Raw genomic sequence first — 25,994 nt, 5'->3', positions numbered from 1 at the left:
ACAATTTAAGTCCTGTAAGACTCTGAGAATAATGAAGTCTGGAGGAGACTGACCTCTGCTTTGAGGAGACTTGGAGGAAGGCAGAGGTGGTTAGTTTGTATTTTACTTTCTTTATGACGTTTTCCCCTTTGTTTCACCTGCAGAGTTGCCAGCCCAGGGCCCACCGTTGGAGCTCCACTCTTTGAGGAAGTTCACGGTGGAGCCCTTGGGAAGATGATCTTCATGTGGCCGGGCGAACTTGGGAAGGGTACCTCAGCCTCCACCATCTTTGGCATTTAAAGCCGAGCTCTGGGAGGCAGTGGGGGGGCAGTCCTTGGATAGGACATGTCAACATGCCCCCCAAGGGCACCCTGGGGGCTGGAGAGACCACCTCTGGCGCCCACAGGTTCACCTCTCGCCCCCACCAAAATCAGGCTTGAAAGAAGCATCTTTTCGTAGCCGACAGAATAGGGGCAGTTTGGGCTAGGGATGTGGCACCTCCAGGGGTTTCCCATCCTTTAAGTGGCCGTTCTCTTCTTTCCCTTTCCCTTCCACCCAGACGGAGTCCTCATCAAAGACCTTGAGCCAGGGGAGAGGGAGATCTTGCCAAGTCCGACCACAAAGAGTGACAACCATGGGTGTAGCCAGGATTTTGGTTAGGGGGGCAGGCCTTTCATTTTGAGGGCAGAACCTCAGTTTGCCATGTATTTTTATTGATTTTTATTGATGGGGCGGCAGCCTCCCCTCCCTGCAGCCCCCCCCAGGGGTATTAGACTTCCCAGGCAAGTTCAGATAGAAGAATAAGATGGGAGAAAGCTCTTCTCTTTCGGCTCACACCAGGGACCTCTCCCTGCAAATGGCACATGGTTACTATTTGACATCACAATGAATTTATTTTGTACACTTAGGGGTGCCTCCCCACCATGCCAGGATCCTGAGACCCACAGGCATATCTGGCAGGATGGCGCCAAACAAAGGGTCCTGGACCAAAGTATTTCCTGAGATCTTTTTGATAACTGGGCCAACAATCCACCCTTCGCCTTGTCTGGCTCTTTTGAATTTGTATATAACAAGGAACTGATTTTGTATCTGTTGACACTGGCTGGGACCCACAACTGCCAAATTTTGGAAGACCTCAGCAGGGCAGATTCCTTGCTCCTTCCCAAAGATGAGGCTGTCAAGGCCTTTCTTCTGTGGAGATCGGGATTGGCAACTGGTGTCCCTGGGCCAAACTGCCCTCCTGAGACAAATCAGCTTGTCTAAGCCACAAACATGTCTTGAGGAAATGGATTTCTTGGATTCTCCCTCCTCCCTCCTCCCTCCTCCCTCCTCCCTCCTCCCTCCTCCCTCCTCCCTCCTCCCTCCTCCTCCAAAGCCCAACTGCCTTTAACTGTCACACACACACTGTCCTAACTGTCACCTGCCTGTCATACTCCATCCTCAGCCAATCAGCACGCAGCACACCCCAAGGTTCCATCCTCCTCTCACGGGCCACCCACTGCTCTCACTTACCTTATATCCCACAAATGTTTCTCTACACAACATTTTACTACATGTCCCTTAATATACAAACCTACACAAGTCAGTTAACAATGACAAACACCACACACACATAAACACACACACACACACACCTGAATGGTTTCGGTCTGGCACCTCCTCTTTCCTTGGAGGTTTTTAAGCTGAGGATGGATGGCCATCTGTCGAGGATTCTTCCGGTGGGATTCCTGCATCGCAGGGGGTGAACTAGATGGCCTTTGGGGGTCCCTTTCAGCTCTATAATTCTGTGATCATGGATGCATAGAGACATTTGCAGAAGGGGGTGAGCCAGAGGAAGTGGGGCAAGCAGAGAAGCCCCCTTGCAAGGGTTTGGGGATGGCAGAAAGCAAGGAGGGTGGAAGGAAGGTAAACCAGGCAAGGGGAATCCTCTCTGGATTACTGGAGAACCATACAGGGAACAGCTCAGTCCAAGAATTGCCTGGCTCTGTGCAGGTCTGGAGCCACTGTGAGCCTAACAGGGGTTGGCTTCCCTGAATATCCTCTGTTTAGTGGTCACAAAGAACGGCATTGCCCAGACCTGGAGACTCTGTGGCTTAATGAGTTTGGGGTGGGGGACCTCAGGGACCCAAATGCACCCCTTGGGCTTCTCTGCCTGGTCTCCAATTCCCCCATTCACTGGGAGTTGCTGTCCTTGACTCGGACAATGCCTCTTGCTGGCCTGCATGGAGAATAGAGAGCGGGGGTATGCAGAACCTAGGCGGCTGCACAGAGGTGACATTTTACATCCATTGTCCCACCCACTTTACCTCTGGCTCCACCCATTGCTAGCATGTGGCCCCCAGAAGGTTTTGCAGACAGGAAAGCGGCCCTTGGCTGCAAAATGTCCCCCACATCCCTGTCCCATGACATCCTTTCCCATCCCTTTCTCAAAGTCACCTCACACTGCTCCTGATTTTTTGGTATCTCATTGGTGAGGAACCTTCAGAGGCCACTCTACAAGCAGGAACAGACTCATACAGTCCAGCATTTTTCTGATGAAAATAGAGATGTCCTATTCTGTTGTTGTTGTTGTTGTTGTTGTTGTTGTTGTTGTTGTTGTTCCCTGTCCATTTGACTGGGTTGCCCCAAGCACTCTGGGTGGCTTCGAATATAAAGAAAGACATAATGAAACATTAAACTTTTTTAAAAAACTGCCCTGTACAGGGCTGCATTCAGATGGCTTTGGGAGGGACATAACTCCATACCCTCCAAAATTTCTCCAATGAAAATAGGGACGTCCTAAGGAAAAGCAGGACTTTCCAGGATCTAATCAGAAACCGGGATGATTGGAAAATAGGAAAATATGGACGCTGTCAGAAATCGCTCCAGGTGACTCACGTAAGTAAGCCAAGCTGAACGGAACAATGAGGGAATGCCTAACAGATCCTCGCTGCCTCCTGGCTTGCTTTTGCCCTGGTGTTTTGGAAGCTTCCGGAAATACCCTTCAAATCAGCTGCTTGGATATAGGAGAGAGCGTTGGCCTGGCCTGAGGCCTTGGAGCTGCCCACCAGGTGCTTTCTCAGATGAAAATAGGGACATCCTATTCAATAATAAAGGGACGCGGGTGGCGCTGTGGGTTAAACCACAGAGCCTAGGACTTGCCGATCAGGTCAGCGGTTTGAATCCCCGCAACGGGGTGAGCTCCTGTTGCTTGGTCCCTGCTCCTGCCAACCTAGCAGTTAAAAAGCATGTCAAAGTGCAAGTAGATAAATAGGTACCGCTCCAGTGGGAAGGTAAACGGCGTTTCCATGCGCTGTTCTAGTTTGCCAGAAGCGGCTTAGTCATGCTGGCCACATGTACACCGGCTCCCTCACCACAACCCCAGAGTCGGTCACAACTGGACCTAATGGTCAGGGGTCCCTTTACCTTTATTCAATAATAATAATAATAATTTTACTATTTATACCCTGCCCATCTGACTGGGTTGCCCTAGCCACTCTGGGTGGCTTCTAACATCTTTAAAAATATAATAAAACATTAAAAAACTTCCCTATACATGGTTGCCTTCCGATGTCTTCTAAAGACTGTATAGTGTTTTATCTCCTTGGCTGGGAGGTTGCGAAACTCCACACCCTCCAGCATTTTGCCTATTAAAATAGGGATATCTTATTTCATACGCTCCAGCATTTCTCCAGTGAAAATAGGGACATCCTATTCCATACCCCCACCTCAGCATTTCTCCGATGAAAATAGTGACGCCCTATAATTACAAACCTCTCGTATTTCTCTGCCTCCTATGTTCTTCTTTTTTCTTATTCTTCTTGTTTAGAAATGGGTTTCTTTTGAAGATTGAAGGGGAAACAATCTGATTTTTGTTGGCTAAATCAGATCGACAATGGGAATATTTCTTTCTCTCTTTTGATATTTCTCTGCTTGAAAAGAAATGTCCACAGATCGATGGATGTCCCATTTTGTGCAGCACTGAGGATGAAAAAAGTTTTCCTCCCTTTCAAATAACAAAACGGTGTAACACTAGAAACAAGGCTCCCATTACTTTGATGGTTAAAAAACAGACTCTGGGAACAAGCTCACCCCCCACCCCTTTCCGATATTTTGCAAACTTGGTCCAAAGGGCAGATATCACTGGATGGCAAAGTTCTGGAGGGCTCAGAATATAAGCTTTTTGGTCTTTTATTGCAGCACATATAAACTGTACCACAAAACCTCCAAAATGAAGTTTTAAATGGATGGACGGTTGTAGCATCTACTGGGCTTGCCTCTTTACAGTATTTTTACTGCTGGTCCTTAAAACCCCACAAACATCATCAAAGCAACATTTTACCTTCCAGCTGACATAAAGAGAATTGTTTTCTTGCAAGGAGTCAACAGGAGGTGATGTTGCAAGGGAAACTGGCTCACAGCTGGTGTTCTGAAAATGTGGTCTACCCACCCAAAGGAATCCAAAGCTTAGCCCAGTATTAGCAACACTGACAGGCAGCTGCCTTATACCAAGACAAGTGATCCATCTAGCTCAGTGTTGTCAACACTGAAACTCTCAAGGGTTTTAGGCAAGGATGTAGCCAGCCCTTTTTGGAGATGCCAGGGATTAAACCTGGGACCTGCTGTGTGCAAAGCAGATGGTCAACCATGGAACTATAGATGCTCCTGAAGAACATAGGAAGCTGCCTTATACTGAGTCAGGCCATTGGTCCATCTAGCTCAGTATTGTCAACACTGACTGGCAGAAGCTCTCCAGGGTTTCAGAGAAGGATCTTTCTCAGCCATGCCTGGAGGATGCCAGGAATTGATCCAGGGACTTTTTGCCTGCAAAGCAGAAGCTCTATCACTGAGCTACAGCCATTCTTTAATTACATTAGAGGAAGGAGGCCTTCTGAGCTGCATCCAGTGTCAGCAGCACTGGGATGGCCAGTTAATAAATTCATTGGATTCTGCCTTACACTGAGTGAGATTGTTGGCCTGCCTAGCTCAGTATTGCCTGCACTGGCTGGCAGTGGCTCTCCAGGATTTCAGACAAGAAATCCTAGCCCTACAGAGACGCTGGAGATGGAATCTGGAAGTATTTGGTGATCTTACAACTCACCTCCCAGCTAGGAATAACACTGAGATGAGATTACCAGTTGCCCTGGAGATGCAGAACCAAAGTATAGTGTGGCCACACCCCTCGTCTAGAGCATGAGCCTTACTAGGTTGCATCATCATGTGGGATGCTGTACTTGAGGTGCAGGTTAAGAGAGACAGTGTGGTATAGTAGTTAGATTTCTGGACTAGTAGCTGAGAGACCAGGGTTCATAACTCAGTCATGAAGCTCACTGACCTTGGGCCATTCACTGCTCCTCAGCTAACCTCACAGAGTTGAGGTGAGGTTAAAAAGGGAAGGGCAGGAAACTTATCATTAATTATATTTCTATGTCAACTTGATTCCAAGGAGTTGAAAGTGGAATATAGATGATGATGATGATGATGATGATGATGATGATGATGATGGGCCTAAGAAAAGGCACAGAAGCCCATGGCCACACACACCACTTATCACCAGATCTCCATTTTGTCCTTATTAAATCTATGACATGCTTGGGAAAATAGTGCTAATAATTCAGCTCCCTGCTAAAGGATCTTTGAAGCCAGGAGCTTATTAAAGCAACAAGACTTAGCATTTCAGTGGCACCTTTTTCTCAAAGAAATCAAAGCCCTTTGCAAACATTACTTAACTAAAATGAACAGCACCTCCGGGATATGTTGTTATTCTATTATAATACTAATATCGGAGGAAGGCGCAATGAGATCCAAGGAAGACAAGGCAAATTTTCTTAATGTAAAGTCCTTTATCTCTCCCCCTCCCCCCCCCACACCTCTTAATAAATGTCTGTGCATCTCACGGCCTTGTTTCCTTCAGATTTTTAATTCAAGATGCACGCAGAAACTTTTAATGTGCACAGTGTTTTACATATTTTGCTCTGCTCATATTTTGCATTACCCCTGTGGAGCGTTGTTGAAACACTCCTGACAACACACAAACCTGACATCCCACATCTTCAACTGATGGGATTCAAGATTATGGAAGTTTTCTTTTGTTGGGGGCGGTGGAAGATTTGCTTTAAAAAGAAAGAAAAGAAAATGAACCATTTCTTTCAAGCTGAAACAAATAAAGATTCTGTAATTTGCCTCCTCTACCAGATGTTCTGCTTGAGATCCAAATTTGGATTTGGAATGTGAAAGTTTAGTTTTAGACCATGTGTGTGGAACCTGTGGCCCTCCAGAAATTACTGAACTACAACTCCCATCATCCTCCCTACAATTGGCTGTCCTGGCTGGGGCTGATGGGAGTTGGAGTCAAACAACATCTTCAGGCCCACAAGTTTCCATCTGCTGATATAAGAAAGGGTGCTCCCCTCTCATGAATGAATGCCTCTTCTAAATAGGAGCGTTCTTCCACCTCTTGCCTGCAGTAGGGAATGCACTGTGTGGAGAAGTCTTTGTATCTGTCCACCAGCATTCAGCTTCATTGGATATCCATGAGTTCTAGTGTTATGGAAAGAAAACTTTTATCCACTTTCTCTATGTATTGCATAACTACATGGACTTCTATCATGTCATCTCTTCCTGGCCTTTTCTGTCAACAGTTGCTGCACTTTTTCCTCATAGGGGAGTTGCAAACTGCAAGTAGGACCTGAGCACAAGAGCAATCTCCTTTCCTGGCAGGGCCGGCCCAAGACACTTTGGCACCTGAGGCAAACCACAAAATGGCTGCCCCTCCCCACCAAGGAGGAAGGGGTGAGTGAAGAAGTACAAGGGAGGAATAAAGGTCTATATCAGGAACAAGGGCAAGCATCAAATCAACCTAACCTAGCGGTTAAAGTGGGAATCAAAGGCCGTTATGGGGGGGAAGGGGCCCACAATAAGTCACACCTGGTAGGTGCAGAGCCCCCCAGAGGGCAGCCTCTGCCATTTCCTCCCTAGGTGTGGGAAGAGACCAAGGATTCACCAAGTGGCCACTGCAGAAGCAGAACTGGGGGATTGCCAAGGAGGTGGCAAATTTGGTTTCCAAGAAGTGTGCCACAGCTGTTGCTGCCACTGCGGCAGCAGCAGGCAAAGCATTCCTTGAAGACTGGATCTGCTGCGTCTGTGAATCCTGCTGCCTGAGGCAGTCACCTCATCTTGTCTCATGGGCAGGCAGGCCTTGCATCCTGGCACAGGCATGCCTAGTTTTATTGTGCTTTGCAGATATACAGGGACATGGGTGCATCTGCAAGCAGCCCGACCACTTCCAGGGAAAAGAACACCCCCCCCCCCTTTCCACCCCTAAGCTGGTCAGGACTGGAGCTAGAATTTCCCTTTGCTGCCCCTGCAGCCAGGGCGGCACCTGACTTAGTAGACTGAAGTATGTTGTAAACATAACTTTTATATGCATTGGGAAACAGACAAAAAATTGTGTGACTTTCTTTATTGTGATACGCTTCTTTATTGCAGCAGTCTGGAACTCAACCTGTAATATCTCTGAGGTGTGCCTGTGTTCAGAAGCATTACTGCCTCCAACCACGGAGGCAGACCATAGTTACAGTGGCTCATAGCCATTGACAGCCTTCTCCACAGATTTGTCCATCTAGGAAGCCCCAAACACAGCAGCCTTTCATCATAGGAGAGTTTTCTGAGCAGCTCCTGGAAAGCTTCCCTTGAGAGAAGGCAGCTCTTCAATCCCCAGATAAAGAGGGAGGGAGGGAAATTCAAGCTCTTTTATTTCCATATTTATTTATTTATTTGGCAAGCACAGGGGAAAGTGAAAATGTGAAGGGTAAAAGAAAGCTTGGCACCATAACTTTCTCTCTCCCACTCCCGACATCCTTCTCCGTTGCTCCCCTCCCCTGCCTCCAGCCCACACAGCACTTCATTTGCGGCTTCTGTGGTGGCAGAGAGCAAACCCGGCTCCACCGGGGGAGGGAGAGACGCCTGTCTCGGAGCTGTCAGGCTGGGTTATCACCTTGACGCTTTAATCGAAGAATCAGACTTTCACTTGGAGGATTTGATTCTGCAAAGCGGGCCCTGACTCTGACTTTCAATGAGCACACGTGGGAGGGGAAAGCTTGATGTGGCTTCACACTTCCCCGCACTGGGCCGGGTAGCTGGTTAGGCAGGGGGGTTGCAGTTGCTTCAGGCGGCAGATGCATTCCCCCAGGGTCTCCCCTAAGCCAGCCTGCTCTGCACCTCATAAGAAGGAGGGAGAGTAAGACTATCAATGGCTACATTCAGGACAGATAAAAGAAAGGACTTCTTCACGTGATGCATGGAACTGTGGAACTCCCAATGGAGGCAGTGATGGCCACCAACTTGGATGGTTATAAAAGAGGACTAGGCAAATTCATGGAGGATGGTGGCTATTAGTGGCTACCAACCATGATGGCTGTGATCTGCCTCCACAATTGGAGGCAGCAGTGCTTCTGAATACCAGCTGCTGGAAAGTACAGAATGGGAGAGTGTGCTTGAATCCTGCTTGTAGGCATCTAGTTAGCCACTGTGAGAACAAAAAAATGATTTGGTGGGCCATTGGCCTGATCCAGGAGGCTCTTATGTTCCTAAGAACCCTAATGGATCAGGCCAACAGCCCATCTAACCCTGCACCGTATTCTCACAGTGGTCACCATATGCCTCTGGAAAGCCAGCAAGCAATTGAGTACAATAGCATTATCGCTATTGTCTAACTTTACCAATTTGTCCAATTATATTACAGTGGTACCTCGGCTTAAGAACTTAATTCGTTCTGGAGGTCCATTCTTAACCTGAAACTGTTCTTAACCTGAGGTACCACTTTAGCTAATGGGGCCTCCCGCTGCCGCCACGTGATTTCTGTTCTCATCCTGAGGTAAAGTTCTTAACCAGAGGTACTACTTCTGGGTTAACGGAGTCTGTAACCTGAAGCGTCTGTAACCTGAAGCGTCTGTAACCCGAGTCACCACTGTATTGTGCATGGAATTATATACCATGAATGGAAAGCAGATGCTCTACCACTGAGCCACAGACCTTCCCCCAGATATAACTGCATGACTCATGCAGCCTGCCCTGAGCCCCCTAAGCTAGTGTACTGCCCTCATGAGAGCACTGTCCCATCATCAGTGCTGAAGTAAAATTCAGACAGCAATTTAGTCTACTTTTGTATGCAGAATGGCAGAAGCAGGACATCTCAAGTTCTACTCAGAGTAGACCTATGGAAATGAATGGATCTAACATAGTCACATCCATTATTTTTAATAGGACTAGCATTAGACAAACCCCCTTGTCCTTGGACTCAAGCAACAGACTTCATCTAGCACCAGGCCTGCGTCTGATAGCCACATAGTTTATTATTATATCAAAACAGATCTATTAAAATACAGGTGATAAAAGCAGCAAAGCACCACTAAAACCCATTTCCTTGAAAAAGAAGTTCCCAAAAGACTTGTTGGAATAAAATAGTCTTTACCTGCCAGCAGAAGGACAACAATAGGGAAGCCAGTCTGGCCTCTCTAGGCAATCAAGTAGTATGGGGGGGGGGGGCAAAAGGGGTGGTTGCTCTGGGTGCAAAATTGTTAGGTGAACAAAATTTCAACGCCTGGTGCTGCCTCAATACAGCTGTGCATGTCCATTATTGGGCTCCGTTGAAAAGGGCTTCTCCATGTGAACCAGGAAATGACTTCTCCTGACAACAAAACAACTCTTCTTTTATCTCTGCAGGTGCAATCTCCTGGGTGATGCAAACACCCATTAGGCAGTTGAATGTGCATGCATATTCCATCTGTTTCCCTTCCACCCACCCCTTTGCATGGCCCTGGGCTCTGGCAACCCACGCTACACCACTGTCAGTAGGAAGAGAGTCCCACAGTCTGGGAGCTACCACAAATAAGGCCCTCTCCTGCGTCCCCAACCAAGCCTGCCTGTGAGGGTGGCGGGACTGAGTGAAGAGCCTTCCCTGAAGATCTCAGAGCCAGTGCAGGTTGGGGGGGGCGGGGGTTATACAGTTATTCAGATAGGCACGGTGGGTTTAACTCGTTATTGATAAAGGTGTACAGTATTGATCAATAATTCCCCTTGCTTTGAAAAACTGCAAGTTAAAACTAGCTTATTCGTCTTCCTTAACTCTTGTGTTCTGGGATTGTTGTGGTTTCCCCTTACCTTCCTTTTCTCCACAGCCACACACACACACACACACGTCTTCCTGCAGCCCAATTTTCATTTGATGCAATGGCTGGTTATCTGCCACTACACTTAAGAGACAGTCGGAGAATCCAGGAGAGTCAAAACTGCTCACCCTTGATCTAAAGAGCACACAAGTGGGGAAAATCTTGTCTGAATATTATTTTTTTATTTCCTTCCCCTTTTGCCACTTGTGCTCTGACCCAACCAGGAAGAAGTTCCTCTATGGGGAACTGAGGCATTGCATCAGTGCATCCTTGTTCTCCAGCTCAGACTTTTCCTCATTTTATCCTTTCCCCCTCCCCTCCCACTCCGCGCCATCGCACTGCTCCAACTGCTGACTGTGGTGAAATCCCTGCGGTTAATTGGATCAGGGTCAGTGTTTTCCAGAGGAATATTAAGTCGGGTCCACAGCTTCAGCCTGGAGCCGTGCAGAAACTTTGCAGTATGTGGCCCTGGAAGCTATCACACCGCCAGATACACACAGGTCCAAACCAAGCTTTTATTCCATGCAAGATTTAGAAAAAGGTGCATGGCAGAGTTGCAAACCCTAATCAGCATCGTCACTGATATCTGCAACAGGGTAAAAATAATAAAACACCAGACAACTCCCACCTGATGGCCTGATGGTGATCAACTTTGGGAAAACAGAGATATGTTTTTACGCTGGCGGCACCAATGTTGCATAACGTTCTTCCTGCTGGAATGTGAGCGGCCCCATTCCTTCCACCAGCTGTTGAGGACACACCTGTTTAGACAAGCGTTCCACTGGATCTCCTGGCCTGAACCTCCTGTTTTAACTGCTGTTTTGCTTGTTAATGGACATAAAGAGTATAAGAAGAGCCTCACGGCTGGATCTAACCCAACAGTGGCCAGCCGGATGCCTGCTTCAGTGGGCTTGTTTTATGACACATTTCAATAGGTTGGTGTTTCTTTTAACATTTGGATTAAATTGTCCTATTGTGCATTTTAATTAATTAATTGCTACAATGCACTCTGTGTGGAGATTACCTTGCATTTGATCTGGAAGCTGCAGAATGATCTGGTCAGTGCAGAATGCTGCACCACAATTGTTGACAGGAGCAAGGCCTTGTCAGCATGCACCACCCATGCTCAGAGATCTGCACTGGTTGCTGATTTACTACTGGGCCAAGTTCAAGGTGTTCCTATTAGTATATAAAGTCCTTAACAGCTTGGGTCCAGCTTACCTGTGCGATCATCTTACCCCCACATGTGCCTGCTTCCGTCAGCGGAATTGGCACTACCACCACACATGCCACATAATACCCATTCTGCATTTGTAAGAAATTGGGTTTTTTTAGTGTGGCAGTACCTACCCTTTGGAACTCCCTGCCTATTGACATCAGGTAGACACCTCCACTGTACTCTTTTCAGTACTTGCTAAGAACATTTTTGTTTAGGCAAGCCTACCGAGATATGTTTATGTCATTTCCGTGCACTGCTCTGGTTTGCCAGAAGCGGCTTAGTCATGCTGGCCACATGACCCGGAAGCTGTACGCTGGCTCCCTCGGCCAATAAAGCAAGATGAGCGCCGCAATCCCAGAGTCGGCCATGACTGGACCTAATGGTCAGGGGTCTCTTTTCCTTTACCTTACTGACATATGTAGAAGGTCGATGTGTGATTTAATCTTTTCTGATTTTTTAACTATTTTAAATCTGTTTTTGCTGGTGTTTTTATTGCTTTATTGTGCCTGCCTGTTATCAATAGGCAAGGAGTTCTATAGCATAGGTGCTGCCACATTAAAAGATTGATTACTGACAAACTTGGAAATAAGGATTATATGGCACCTGTAACAGGGTCAGTTATGAAGATTGAAGCAGTTACATGGGCATGTGTGGGGTAAGGCAATCTTGCAAAGTAAACTGGCCTCCAGGTGTTATGGGCTAGTATGTCATTGCTTACTATAATTCCCAGGGAAATTACTTTGTGAAAAGGGGTGGGTTGGGGAATAGGTATCTCCATAAGAATACGGTAGCAATGAAGTGATCAAATTTAGAGGGAGCTGGTTGGTGCAATAATGTGATGGAAATAATTGAAGTTGGTTGTAGCAATATTGGGAAGGAGTTAGGGAGAAGCTTGGCAGTGCAATAACAGGATGGAACTTGCAGGGAGATGTGTGTGAGTGAGACAGAGAGAGAGAATATAAAGTGCAGTCATTCTTTTTCTTTTCTTTTTTGTCCTAACCCCCGCACCCCCAATCAACTGGATTTTCCTTCCGCTTTGCTCAAACTGAGCTGCCAATCCAACAGGTGTATGTTGAATTACTTAATGGGGAGGGGCAGAGGGTAATTGAATGGTGACAGGAGAGATAATTTAACTAATGACTTGTAATGGGATACAGAGCCTTTCACCTTTAGTTCATCGGTTTGACTCTTCCCTAGGCTGATGGGAGCCATCTGTTTACATCGAAGGCCTGCTCAATTAGATGCCTGTGTTCATTGATCTGTCAACAGCCATGGGTGGGGGTCCTATCAGAAGTGGCTCTTCTACAGGATGGTGGGGGACAAGCTCAAATGGCTGCATCCACTGATGGTGGTTGGGGGCATCAAGGGCAGTAGAGTGGCAGGTGGACAGGTTAGGCTCCCATTGAAATGAACAGGAGCTCTCAGTGAGAGCCATAGAATATAATTCCTAGGTGTATTGTTCCTCATTTTAGAAGTCGAGGATGACAGGAATCCACCTGGGATGGGAACAAGCAACTCTCACCACCCTTAACAAACTACAATTCCCAGGATTCTCTGGAGAGGGTGCTGTGTGCTTTAAATGTATGGTCCAAACGTAACCTCAGCCTGTGTCCTGCCAAATCTGGTGATGTTATCTCAGGTGATGGTCAAGACTTTTCTCTAACTTAACATATGCGGATGTTACTCTAATCCATGTCCTACTCTGGGGTGATTTGTAAAGGGGTGGCCTCCACCCACATACAGAGCTTACAGAGAGACACTGGCAGAAACTGATAGCAAATCAGAGGAAGGAAACCTCAAGTCAAGGCAGGAAGCAGATCCTTGGGCCATATGCCAAGCATCACAACAATTCCCTTCCTACCCTCATGGCATTGCAGGGGGTTGGACTAGATGGCCCTTAAGGGCCCTTCCACAATGATAAAATTCTTCAATTTTAAAACTCCATAATTATAAAGAGTCTATGATTCATCCCAGGGGTCAGCCAGTCCCAATTCCACCCTTAAGCTATCAGATCGGAGGATGTCAGGATGAGTCTTGTTAGCAGTTGAGGTTGCCTCGGATTACATTAGCAAGCCCATTAAGGGGTCTTATGGAGGGACCCCAGCTGGACAATTTAAGGGAGGTTTCTCCATAGCAGGGTGACAGTGTTGACTGTATCATGTAGGAAGTGTCAGGTTGAGCAGCCAGCTGGCTCAGTACTTAGAAAAGTTTGCTTGAGGTAGAGTCAGCCTCATCCGGTTCATCCCAGTATGGTCTGGGGGATTGTGCAGGCTCTAAAGCTCTGCCTGAACCTGCTGGTACCAGCAGTTCAGATCTGCCTTTGGAAGGTATTCAGTTCAGGGGTGACAAAAGGAAGGGATTAGCCCAGGAAGCTGTTTTATCCTGAGTCAGACTGCCGGTCCAGCTAGCTCAGGATTGTCTGAGGTTGAGGATAGAGGAAATGGTATTCTTCCTAAAGTTGTTGGACTCCAGCTTCCATCAGCCCCAGCTACCCTTGCCGATAGGCAACAGTTATGGGAGCTGTGGCACAACAGCATCAATAATCTACCCAGCCCTGCACCACACTGACAGGCAGCTGCTCCCCAGGTTTTCCAGCATGGATCTATCCCAGCACTAAATGGAGATGGGCCTAGGATAGGCTTTGAGAGGGCACTCCCTCCTGCCACCAGGAGGCAGCCATTCCTTCAGGCTGCCCTTACAGGAGAAAGGGGAGCTAGCCTCGTTCCACCAGCTATGCCAAATGACCAGCTCCATCAGGCACCACCTCCTATAGAACTGTTTAATTTTAGTTTGTTTGTTTGCTAATTTTCTTCGAGGATCACAGGGCCTTTTACAATCTAAAAACACAAAGATACAGAACATAGTAACGAACAGGCACACACACACACATACCACACACTTTCGAAAAGGTCATAGATTGTTTAATTCGCCAAAGGCCTGGAAGAAGAGGAATGTTTTTGCATGGCACCTAAAGATATGTTGTGAAGGTGCTGGGCAGGCCTCCTTGGGAAGAGCATTCCACAGACAGGGAGCCACTGCAGAAAAGGCCCATTCCCATGTTGCCACCCTCTGGACTTCTTGCAGAGGAGGCACACAAAGAAGGGCCTCATAAGATGATTGCAGTCCAGGTCAGTTCATATGGGGAAAGGTGGACTTGAAGTATTGTAGTCCTGAGCCATTTAAGGCTTTGTAGGTCAAAACCAGCACTTTGAATTGGGCCCAGAAATTAATTTTCAGTCGGGCCAGGAATGGAATTATATGTTCAAATCATCTTGCTCTGGTTAACAACCTGGCTAGCAAATTTTGCACCAGCTGAAGTTCTTGAACCATCTTCAGTGGCAGCACAATGCATAACGTGTTGCAGTAATCTAACCTAGAGGTTACCAGAGCATAGGAAACAGAAATTAGGCTATCCCTGCCCAGATAGGGACACAGCTTGACCACCAGCCAAAGCTGATGGAAGCCACTCCGCACCACTGAGGTCAACTGAGTCTCAAGTGACAACAATGAATCCAGAAGGACCCTCAGGCTTCTTACCTGCTCCTTCAAGGGAGTGTAACCCCATCAAAAACAGGCAAACTCCCGCTTGTTTGGAGGTTCTAGCAGGGGAGCGCAGCTATCGTATACCCTTGACTGAAGAACGGTACATTCCTTCTATCTGGGATGGTCATCCTCTTCCACCAAGCGCGCAGCTTCAGGAAGGACACACATGGAGCGGTGAGGGAGGAAGAGGACACCCGCCTAGTCAGCCAGATCAGCCGAATCAACCCTGGCGATCAATGGGGTGACAGATGTCACAGCCAGATCGCCCTCACTCCCAAAGAAACACCCTCTGAAAATGACCATCCAGATATGTCATCTATAACTTGGACAACTGCTCCAATACCAGCTGGTCAGTAGAATAACTATTATTATTATTATTATTATTATTATTATTATTATTATTACAAGGTGACATACATAGTTGTTCTCCTCCCTATTTAGGTTAGCCTGGAAGACCCCTGGGTTACCTTGGGCCGGGGTGTGGCTTTGAACCCTGGTCATCCAAATCTGAGTCCCACACCTAACCACTACACCTAGAGCTTGCTTTCCCTCTCCTCCCTCCATGTCCCTTTTTTACTTATGTGTCATGTCTTTTAGATTGTAAGCCAGCAGACAGGGAACTCTCTTGATTTAGTTGATTGTGCATAAGCTACTCCGGGAGCCTTTTTGGCTGAAGCACAGTGCAAATAAAATAAACAACAACAACTCATGGTAGTTGAGGGGCACTAGGACCTGGAACATTCATAGACTGAGTCCTTCAACAGCAGTAAAAGCAGAGATTCAAGAATCAGACCTGCTCCCTTGTCATTCCCCAAAAGGGCCCTCCAACCTGGACCCTGTACTGAATCAGCACTATGGACAGCTCCCGTGTCTGACTCCCTCGTTAGGCAATATGTGGAGGTATTGTCTCAGCAAAGAACTGGAGCCACCTTGCCTTATAAAGGTAGGCAAGAAGTGCTTTGTTGCAAGATACTTGGGGGGGCAGTCATGTGATTTAAATATATAGTGCGTATGCCGCCCAAGTTTCCATCAGATGGTCTTTACCTGCATGCCTGCTCAGCCAACTCTCTCTTCCACCTTCCCTAGGTCTGCTTATCAGCTCACCACCAGCTTCCTTCCTGCCTGGCCACAGAGTAAGCCATTCTCTGCTTATAGTAAGAGGAAAAGATTCCCTACAATCCTCTTGGAGAGAAGCAGGATTGCTTAGCTTGCCTGTCTAGTGGATTATTTTGTTGTTCGTTGGTTTGCAAACCACTTGGCAGAAAACAGCATGCCAAATATTTCTTTCTTTTTAACACACACACACACACACACACACGTATCAAGCTGGGTTTACATAAAATGATACAGTTTAGGTGAACAGAGCAAGCCATCATGCCTGGTGCCCATTGGGACTGGTAGGGCTGAAAGCCAAGAGCCCAACTGTAGGTGGTAGCAGAGCCAACCTCAGGTGGAGCCGACTATTTCTAGTTTTGTCCCCATCCTCCTCCTTTTCCCTGGTGAGTTCTACAAGGGACAACACTGAGACTATGGAGGGACCTGGCAGCAGGGCCACCCCCTGGACTGGGCGCACATTGAAGCAGTGCTCCATTCATTCTAATGGACCAGATTCCACCAACTAAGGAAGCTTACAATCTGCTACACCCATGGGGAAAAAATATGTGTAATCACTAACACAGCCCCCCTCCTTTCCCCTTTCCCACTACTTTCCCCTTTGGCTAAAACCCACCTGCCAAGCCTTAGAAAACCCACTTTAAAACCTTGATCTCACATGCTTTCCCTTTAAGAGCTGGGAAGGCGGCCCAGCCGAGCAGAAAATGGCAAGCAGTGTGTAAATAACGCCTTGAGATTCTCTCTCTTTTTCTTTTTCATATGGGTTTATTTTGTAAACCTGAACTTTACAAATGTCAGGGAATAAGCAAATGCGAGGCCAGGGAATAACTAAATCTCTATTAGAATTCCTTGCGATAACATCCCTTCATATTCTATCTCGGTCTCGGCATGTTACAGATAATCCTAGCTTAGGCAGAGGAGATCTCAGGTACCATTGAACGGGAGAGGTATTTAATTAGCTCTGTCATAAACAAACCTGCCACAATCCCACATGATGCAATGAGGGGAGGGGTGAGGAAACAGTAAAATTGGTGCAACTCAGGGATTGATTGACATGGAGCCAAGAGACTAGTCCCTTGCATGATTATTTGTTGTTGGTTTATCTGCAGTTTTCATGTGGCTCCACCTATTCACACCACCTATTCCAGAATGACTGGTTGATTGCATTTATATCTCACTTTTCTTCAAAGGAGTTCAAGGTGACATACACAGTTCTCCTCCTGCCCATTTTATCCTCAAAACAACCCTGTGAAGCAGGTCAGGGTGAGAGTCTGTGAGTGGCCCAAGGTCACCCAGTGAGCTTCATAGCCGAGTGGGGATTTGAACCTGTATTCTGTCAACCTCTTGTATAACAGGAAATCGTACACCAGAAACCATGGCTAGGTCTCCTGCAAGGAAGTGGCACTGAGTTTGGGATGGGCACCTGAGAAATTGCTCACAAACATGGAAGATTCAGGAAGAGGACTAGACAAATAGGGACAAAGCTAGAATGAGTTGGCTCTGCCTCTCGCTGGCTCTGGCACCACGTGCTGTTGAACTCCCTGCCTCTGATCCTACCATTCCCATTTGGCACCAGCCACCACTGAGTTAAATGAGGCTTCCTCCCAATGCAAAGTACTGAAATCTTGTTCATTCTGCCTGCTGCTCCTTTTTATACATGCATGCATGAATCAAATATTTGTTCTATATTTATCGCATTTATATGCCACCTTTTTCTCCTCATTTAACCTTCACAACAACCCTGTGAGGTAGGTCAGCCTGAGAGGCAGAGCCTGGCCCAAAGCTCTCTGGCGCCACCTACTGCTAGGCATCCCACCTTCAGCCCCAGCAGCTCCCATGGCTATTTTCCACCACCACTGGGAGATACTGAATTAGATTGGGACAGGCTAAGGGTAGGACTAGACGCTCAGCAAGAAACACTAAAAAAAAAAATCCATCCCTGAGATACAGCAAGCATAGTTGCTGACCAGGGTTGTAAGCACTTTGGACACCATGGGAAGGCCTCCCCCCTCCACAGGATACAGTCCCTAAAAACCTTCTGCTCTTTGCGAATGTGCCCTCCCTTGTCACCCTCTTCAGAGCCTTGCACTGGAAAGGAAAGAGGTTGGGGGGGGGGTAAATTAAAGGTAAGAAAAACTTTTCTAGCCTTTGCTGCAATGCTCTGAGCCGTGCAAAAGCTGGGCTGGTTTTGCAGCAGACAATAGCCTTGGGCCTCAGCTGTCCCCCTGAGGTTCCTGATGCTTTGAACAAGGCAAGGCCTGGCTTTCCGCAGAGCCAGAATAATTTGTGGTTCCTTCAGACTCTTGGCAGTCTCCTTGGAGTTCTGGGGTCAGTGCAGATCTGGGAAGTAAACAAGGTGGGTGAGGGGCAAATACAGGGCAGCTTTTTTTGCGGGGGGTGGGGCGAGTTAGACCTCTGGGCTTTTAACCAGATAGCACATTATGTATTGCAACAATGGATTAAAACATTATTATTATTATTATTACCACCACCATCACCACTACTACTACTACACACAAACACCTTTTTAAAAGGCACTGGGAAATGCCAAACAAAAACTTTTAATCCACAAGGGCCACTATGCAGGCAGAGCATACATACCCTCTAACATTTCTCTGATGAAAATAGGGACGTCCCACTCCATAATGATAATTTTGCTATTTATGCCCCTCACATCTTACTGAGTTGCCTCAGCCACTCTGGGCAGTTTCCAACATATATAAAAACATAATAAAACATTGAACTTTAAAGACACAAAAAACAAAAAACCTTCCCTATACAAGATTGCTTTCAGACGGCTCAGGGGTCAGATAACTCTATACCCTCCAACATTTCTCCAATGAAAATAGGGACATCCTAAGGAAAAGTGGAACATTCCAGGATCAAATTAGGACAGCTTCTCTAAATCAGGGACACCTCTGGAGGGTCTAGCAGAGGTGGGCAGCCTCAGTTCCAGGGGCCAAATGCAGCCTTTCAGGTGTCTCTGTTTGGCCCTTGGGAATCTTCCTGAGTTACATTCCTCTGCCCACTCCAGCCACACACACTTTCCCCAGATCATAATGGAAATGCAACAGCAGAGAGCATGCCATGTGGAAGTGAAGGGTTAATTCTACTAGGGTTACAAGCAAGAAGCCCAAAGGAAGACAAGTGGAGATTTTGCTGAGTGGCCAGGCAGAGTGGCCTGCTGTTTGCTAAGGTAGCACCTGTCCTGATTGGCTGTGTAGTTCTGAGGGAGTTCTCCTGCCCTGTGTATGCTTGGATGAATGTCTCCCTGCTATTTACAAGGGCTGAACTGAGACAGAACCCCTATGTTTTATCTCCCCTCGAGTTATGCGCTGCTTTTGTTCAGTTTCCTCAGTAAAGTGTTACCAGCATTTCTCTTCTAAGAGGCCATACCCCTTACTGGCTCTGCTTCATACCATCCTCAGGCATTTTTTGCCTGGGTGGGATGTGCCCTTCAACTCTGATCACACCTCTTGCTTTCCTGAATGGAAAGAAGAGGCATGATGTAGAAGCTAGCTTTCTGTATAAAGTTTAAACTTACATGTTGCTCTGCCCGATTTAGCCTCTGGCCCTGCCCACCATTGGCATGTGGCCCCCAGAAGGTCACCCAGGAGGGAAGGTGGCCCTCGGGCTGAAAAAAGCTTCTAGGATCTCAATTGATGTCAGGTGAGGGAAAATTCTTGCTTGAGACTCTCAGTCAGTCGGAGTGGGATATATTGGATTGCATGCACCAGCGGTTTTGGCTGAATGCAAAGTTCCATCTGCATAGCTTATGAGGATGGGATACAGTTCAGTGGTGGTGAGGCTTTAATTAATTTAGTGGCACATCTGTGCTGCCCAATAGCCAGTCTCCTCTGGGCGAGTTCATAAAATGGAGTTAAAATAAAAACCTTGGAATGCAAGAATATACCTAATAAACCCTAACATAAAAATATAAAGCAAATTAAAACAGCGGCAGAATAAAGCCAACATTCTTGCAGATCTGTTGTCAACCAGAGATGTAGGGATCTGCACCACCCAGTTAAAGCACCTGTAAAGTACATGACTGCCCCCTACAAAGAATCCTAGGAACTGCAGTTTAACCCTCAAGGAGCTACAACGCCCAGCACCCTTAACTAACTACACTTCCCAAGATTCTTTTAACACACAATCCATTTAACACACATTGAAAGCATCTGGCTTCCCCCAAATAATCTTGGGAAATGTAGTCAGTTAAGGGTGTTGGGAATTGTAGCTGGGTGAGAGGCATAAACTACACTGCCCATGATTCTTCGGGGGGGGGGCACACAAGCTTTCAGTGTGCATTAACTGTATAGTGCAGATGTGACCCAGGTCAGAAAATTTCTCCATCTAGCTTACTATTTGGAGAGCCAGTGTGGTGCAGTGGTTATTGTGTTGGAGTAGGTCCAGGACATGGGAGAGACCAGGGTTTGACACTCCACTTGGCCATGAAGCCCACTGGGTGACCTTGGGTCATAGTTCTCTCAGCCTACCCTACCTCACAGGGTTGTCGTAGGGATTAAATGAGGAGGAGGAGAACCATGTGTGGCGCTCGTATGGAGCCCCCAGTTGTCTCGCGGACTATTGACCCGTACACCACTAATCCGCTGCCACCAACCAGGTCCTCCCCGGTAAAATCACTTCCGCCTCAGTCAGGTTCTCAATTAATAAAGAAGAGTGTCTTTTATTTCAGACACAAACAAACTTTTCCGGCATTCCAAACGTTGTTACTCTTTACTTTCTTAGTCTTAGGGCACCCAAAATGGTCAAAGGCCTGAAAACGATGCCTTATGAGGAACGGCTAAGGGAGCTGGGCATGTTTAGCCTGGAGAAGAGGAGGTTAAGGGGTGATATGATAGCCATGTTCAAATATGTAAAAGGATGTCACATAGAGGAGGGAGAAAGGTTGTTTTCTGCTGCTCCAGAGAAGCGGACACGGAGCAATGGATCCAAACTACAAGAAAGAAGATTCCACCTAAACATTAGGAAGAACTTCCTGACAGTAAGAGCTGTTCGACAGTGGAATTTGCTGCCAAGGAGTGTGGTGGAGTCTCCTTCTTTGGAGGTCTTTAAGCAGAGGCTTGGCAACCATATGTCAGGAGTGCTCTGGTGGTGTTTCCTGCTTGGCAGGGGGTTGGACTCGATGGCCCTTGTGGTCTCTTCCAACTCTATGATTCTGTGATTCTTATTTTCCTCTCTCTTCCACCTCCCCTCGCTCAAGAACCCACTGCCCTAACTCTCTCTCTATTACCAACTGCTTCTCCAACCGCCTTTCCCAACCAGCCAACCCACTAAAACCAACCAACTACCCACCAACAGCTCCCAACAACAACTACTCAAATCTCGGGCTAAGCCCTTTTATACACAGGTAGGATCCGCCTCCGGCTTTCCTATTGGTCTATATTTTTAACCATATCTCCCCCCCCCTCCCCCGTTCAAACATTTTCTAAATGAATGGGCAAATGCCACACCATGTCAGCCGCCTTGAGCTCCTTGGAGAAAAAGGTGGGATATAAATGCAGTTCACAAGTGTTGTCTACTACAGAGGAGCAGCCTTTCTAAACCCAGGGGCCATACTTAGGAGAAACCTCCTGGGGACTCTTCAATTTGTTCCAGGAGACGTTCCAGGAGACATTCCAGTCAAAGTCAGAGATTTCTAAAACACACCTGTCTATTCGGCATCCAGACAAGGAAGAGACATCATCCAAGTTCAAGGACACATTCCAGCCGGGGAAGAGCACTCAAGGAGGTTGTGACATTCAATGAAGCTGAATGTTGGAAGATTCAGGGCAGATCAAAGGAGATACGATGGCCATTTCCACATATCTCAAGGGCTGTCACATGAAAGTTGGAGCAAACATTTTTTCTCCTGCTATGGAGGGGAGGACCCAAACCAATGGTATCAAGTTGCAAGAAAGGAGATTTCAGCTAAATATCAGGAAGAACTTTATGCTGGTGAGGTAAGGTTACCAGACGTCCCTGTTTCCCAGGTCAGTCCCCAGATTTACAAATCAGTCCCCATACAAAATTCTATCATTCCTATTGAAGTTGAAAAGTGTCCCCGGATTCATTGAAAAAATCTAGTAACCTTATGGTAAGAGCTGTTTGACAGTGGAAAGGACTCTCAGAAGGTGGTGGACTCTTATTCCTTGGAGGTTTTTAAGCAGAGATTGGCTAGCCATCTGTCACTGATGCTTTCATTGACATTCCTGCATTGCAGGGGGTTGAACTAGATGACCCTCAGGGGTCCCTTTCAACTCTACAATTCTATGATTCTATGATTCCAAGTACTTCTCCACGCAGCACAGAGTTAAGCTTTGGAACTTGCTACCCTAGGAGGCAACCAGCTTCGATAGCAAATTGGCAGCCAGTGCAGATCTCTGAGCACAGGTGTCATATGCTGATAAGGCCTCACTCCTGTCAGCAATTGTGCTGCAGCATTCTGCACTAACTGCAGCTTCCAGATAAAGTGTGAGGGAAACCCCACATAGAGTGTGTTGCAGTAATCCAGTCTTGAACCATGCATTAACTACTGTGGCCAGGCTTTCCCAGTCCAGAAATGGAAAGCAAATTTCCTTAAAGCAATGTATTCTGGTGTGTTATTTTCACAGTGTATTTTTAAGAATACTATATCCCAGGGTATCCATTTTTGCGCCTTGCCAAAACTGCATTGCAAAACTGGGGTTATGTTTCAGTTTGAGGATCATTGTGGAAAAGTGCGATGAGATATGCTGGTCTTTAAGTTATATTCTGGCCCGCTCCTTGATTTCCTACCTTCAGCATCCACATCTCCTAGATCTTTGTATGTCTGCTCTGAATATCATTGGTGGTTTTTCAACTTGGCAACTCTGCTTTGCAGCTGAGGGTGTTTTTAACACGGGAGAACAGCCCAACCAATCAAGATGGAGATAAAAACAACAGCAGCAACCAAGTCTGATTAATCCAGCACTGGGATTTCTAGGCTTAATCACATTTGAAGCCAGAAAGGGCAGCTGTCGAGTCTGGAATCAGATCAAAGGTTCCTGGTGCCATTCAAATGAGAAGTGCCTTTTTCCTAACAACTGCATTTGACCTTAGCATTTTGCTTTCATGGGAACCTTCCTCAAACAGGGAAACAGGAAGATGCCTTATACCAAGTCAGACCATTGGTCCATCTAGGTCATTATTGTCTACACTGACTGGCGGAGGCTATCCAGAGTTTCAAGGCAGGGGACATTCCCAGCTCTACCTGGAGATAGAACCTGAGGTCTTCTGGATGCCAAGCAGGCACCCTGCCATGGAGCTACAGGCAGTCCCCTAAAAATAAAATAAGATGCTAGTCCTCATGGTTATGGAAAAAGGGCTGAATTAAACAGGAACAAAATACTCAGTCATACTGAGTCAGGGCAACAGTCCATCTGCACTCAGCCAGCCACCATCCAGTCCAGATGGGGACCCTCCTCAGTCTCAGTGTTGCTCTTACAGAATGCAATAGGGAGAAGGATGGGGATAAAACGACCGTATTTTTTGCTCTATAAGACTCATTTTTTCCCTCCTAAAAAGTAAGGGGAAATGTGTGTGCGTCTTATGGAGCAAATGCAGGCTGCACAGCTATCTCAGAAGCCAGAACAGCAAGAGGGATTGCTGCTTTCACTGCGCAGTGATCCCTCTTGCTGTTCTGGCTTCTGGGATTCAGAATATTTTTTTTTCTTGTTTTCCTCCTCCAAAAACTAGGTGCATCTTGTGGTCTGGTGCGTCATATAGAGCGAAAAATACGGTAATTGGCTCTGCCTGTCAGTGTCTCTGACGCCCCCTACTGTTGGGCTCCCTGCCTTCCGCTCCACCATTCCCACCACTGAGAGAGATTCTGTGAACGAGATTACATTGGGATAGGCTAAGAGTAGGATTAGGGATGCGGGTGGCGCTGTGGTATAAACCACAGAGCCTAGGGCTTGCTGATCGGAAGATCGGCAGTTCGAATCCCCATGACGGGGTGAGCTCCCATTGTTCAGTCCCAGCTCCTGCCCACCTAGCAGTTCGAAAACACGTCAAAGTGCAAGTAGATAAATAGATACCGCTCTGGCAGGAAGGTAAACGGTGTTTCCGTGCGCTGCTCTGGTTTCGCCAGAAGCGGCTTAGTCATGCTGGCCACATGACCTGGAAGCTGTACGCCGGCTCCCTCGGCCAATAAAGCGAGATGAGCGTCACAACCCCAGAGTGGGTCACGACTGGACTTAACAGTCAGGGGTCCCTTTACCTTTACCTTTAAGAGTAGGATTAAGTGTGCAGCAGGAAACAGAATCCCACGTTACATGAAGCTCACTGGATGTGGCCTTAGACCAGTCACTGCCTCTCATGCTAAGCTACCTCACAGGGTTGTTGTGGGGGGTTAAATGGTGAGGAGGATCATGAACACCACCTTGAGTGCCACGGAGAGAAGAGGTGGGATAAAAATGCAATCAATCAAAACAAATCAAACCCTGAGATCTGGCGAGTACAACTGCTGACCAGGGTTGTAAGCATTTTGTACCTGATCCTGTTTGTTAGAACTGATGGGAGTCCAACTTCCTCTGGGTTGCCACAGGCTCCCCATCCCCGCCGTAAGACTTGTCCGTTTCAGCTGAGTTTTAACAGCAGAAACTAAGGAAGCATAAGATGGTTTTAATTTGTCAAGAGGATGCGGCCCTTTATATCTGAATTTGCTATTTTTACAGCGTTGTTTATCTGAAGCCTCAACCTGCCTCACACCCTCAGGACAGCAGCAGCCTCGAAAGCTAGGCCCTGGATGTCAGATTAATTGAATTTTGTTAAATCGGATCAGTTTTCTAAACGGGATGCTGTAGGATTAATTAGGCAAACGAAGGGAGCTAAGTAAGTTTTAATTTGACTCGCCGACAAAACAATTGAACGATCAAATGCCAACGACAGAGCTAATGGGCACACAAGATTAATTAATCGGACTTGGCATTGTGAAAAGGGGACTCTGTACAGCCACGCATTTTCCACAACATCACTGGGCTGCGGTTGTATTTGTGGCAGGAGAAAGGCGTTTTGGCAGGGGTGCCTCACACCCAATGGGACCGCTAGGGTGACAGACAGGAGGGCCATAAGTGGGAAGTGCCAGACCCAGTGATAGACAGAGCCATCCACTGGTTGGTTTTTTAAAAAGAAGGCATGCAGGTAGGGATTTGCTGAGGGCAGATCAAGGTTGGTGGGGCAGTGCTGCATTTTCCCTAATGGACTAATCTCCACAGGGTATGTTGTGGAACTTTATCTTGGACTCCCATTATCCCTGATCACTGGCTATGCCAGCTGGGGCTAATGGGAGCCACAGTCTGGCACTTCTGGAGGGCTGCAAGTTAAGTAGATCTCTGTTCAAATCCTTGCATTTGCCATGGCATTTGTTTGGGTAACCTTTGCTTTGCACAAGACCCACTTGTAGGAAACACAAAATCCCCCTGTTCTGTTCTCCTCAAATTATAAACTGGTTTTTGTTCGGCTTCCTCAGTAAAGGGATATCAGGGTGCCTATTGTACAGAGGTAAAATGTGTGTGAGTTGCTGCACCCAATTTTACCCCTCCTCACACTGGCACGAGATGCTCAGAAGATTGTCCAAAAGGGAATGAAACCCTCAGGCTAGAAAAATGTTCCCCACCAGCCCTGGAAGTCTGCTAGATTTAACCTCTGGCCCTCTTGCTGTGCCTTAAAGCAGCAACCTGTGATGCAGAGAAATACACCTGGATAAGTCCGTCCCATCCCCCACCCCCATTACTTTAAGTGCCTTGACAAACAAAACCTGGCTAGGTTTCATCATTTTCAGAGTCTGGTTTAAAGGTGCAGGTGCAGAGCTGCTACAAGAAGTTGGCAACCCTAGCCATTGCCTCCCTAGCTACACTCCAGGGGAAAATAAGTTTCCTTAAGGACTAAAGGCAGGTTCTAGAGAAAGAAAGTAGCTGGTTTCCGTTCTCCTCCCACCCCCACCCTGCAATTGGGAATTGACTTGAGCCTTT

At 47.0% G+C, this 25,994-nt stretch overlaps 1 protein-coding gene across 2 annotated transcripts in view; it reads left to right on the top strand.

Moving 5' to 3' along the window:
* The window catches only part of LOC310669686 (uncharacterized protein), a 151,335-nt gene that overhangs the window by 118,775 nt on the left and 6,566 nt on the right, over window positions 1–25,994 (top strand). The window contains exons 3-5 of one of the 2 annotated variants that reach the window (XR_014507269.1): window positions 144–2,856; window positions 3,788–6,750; window positions 7,447–11,117. Coding sequence is in view for 1 of the 2 variants with exons in the window: in XM_083424156.1 (XP_083280282.1) it covers window positions 6,622–6,750; window positions 7,447–7,554 (237 nt within the window). In the remaining variant the exon portion in view is untranslated. Of the gene's footprint in view, window positions 1–143; window positions 2,857–3,787; window positions 6,751–7,446; window positions 11,118–15,486; window positions 15,833–25,994 lie in introns of those variants that run through there. The other variant, XM_083424156.1, reaches the window with a different exon arrangement.

This window comes from Podarcis tiliguerta (assembly GCF_965153285.1).
Source record: "Podarcis tiliguerta genome assembly, chromosome: Z".
In the NCBI taxonomy this organism is placed as follows: domain Eukaryota; kingdom Metazoa; phylum Chordata; class Lepidosauria; order Squamata; family Lacertidae; genus Podarcis; species Podarcis tiliguerta.
Note: the sequence above shows the minus strand (reverse complement) of the source record. Positions and strands in the feature narration are given on the sequence as shown.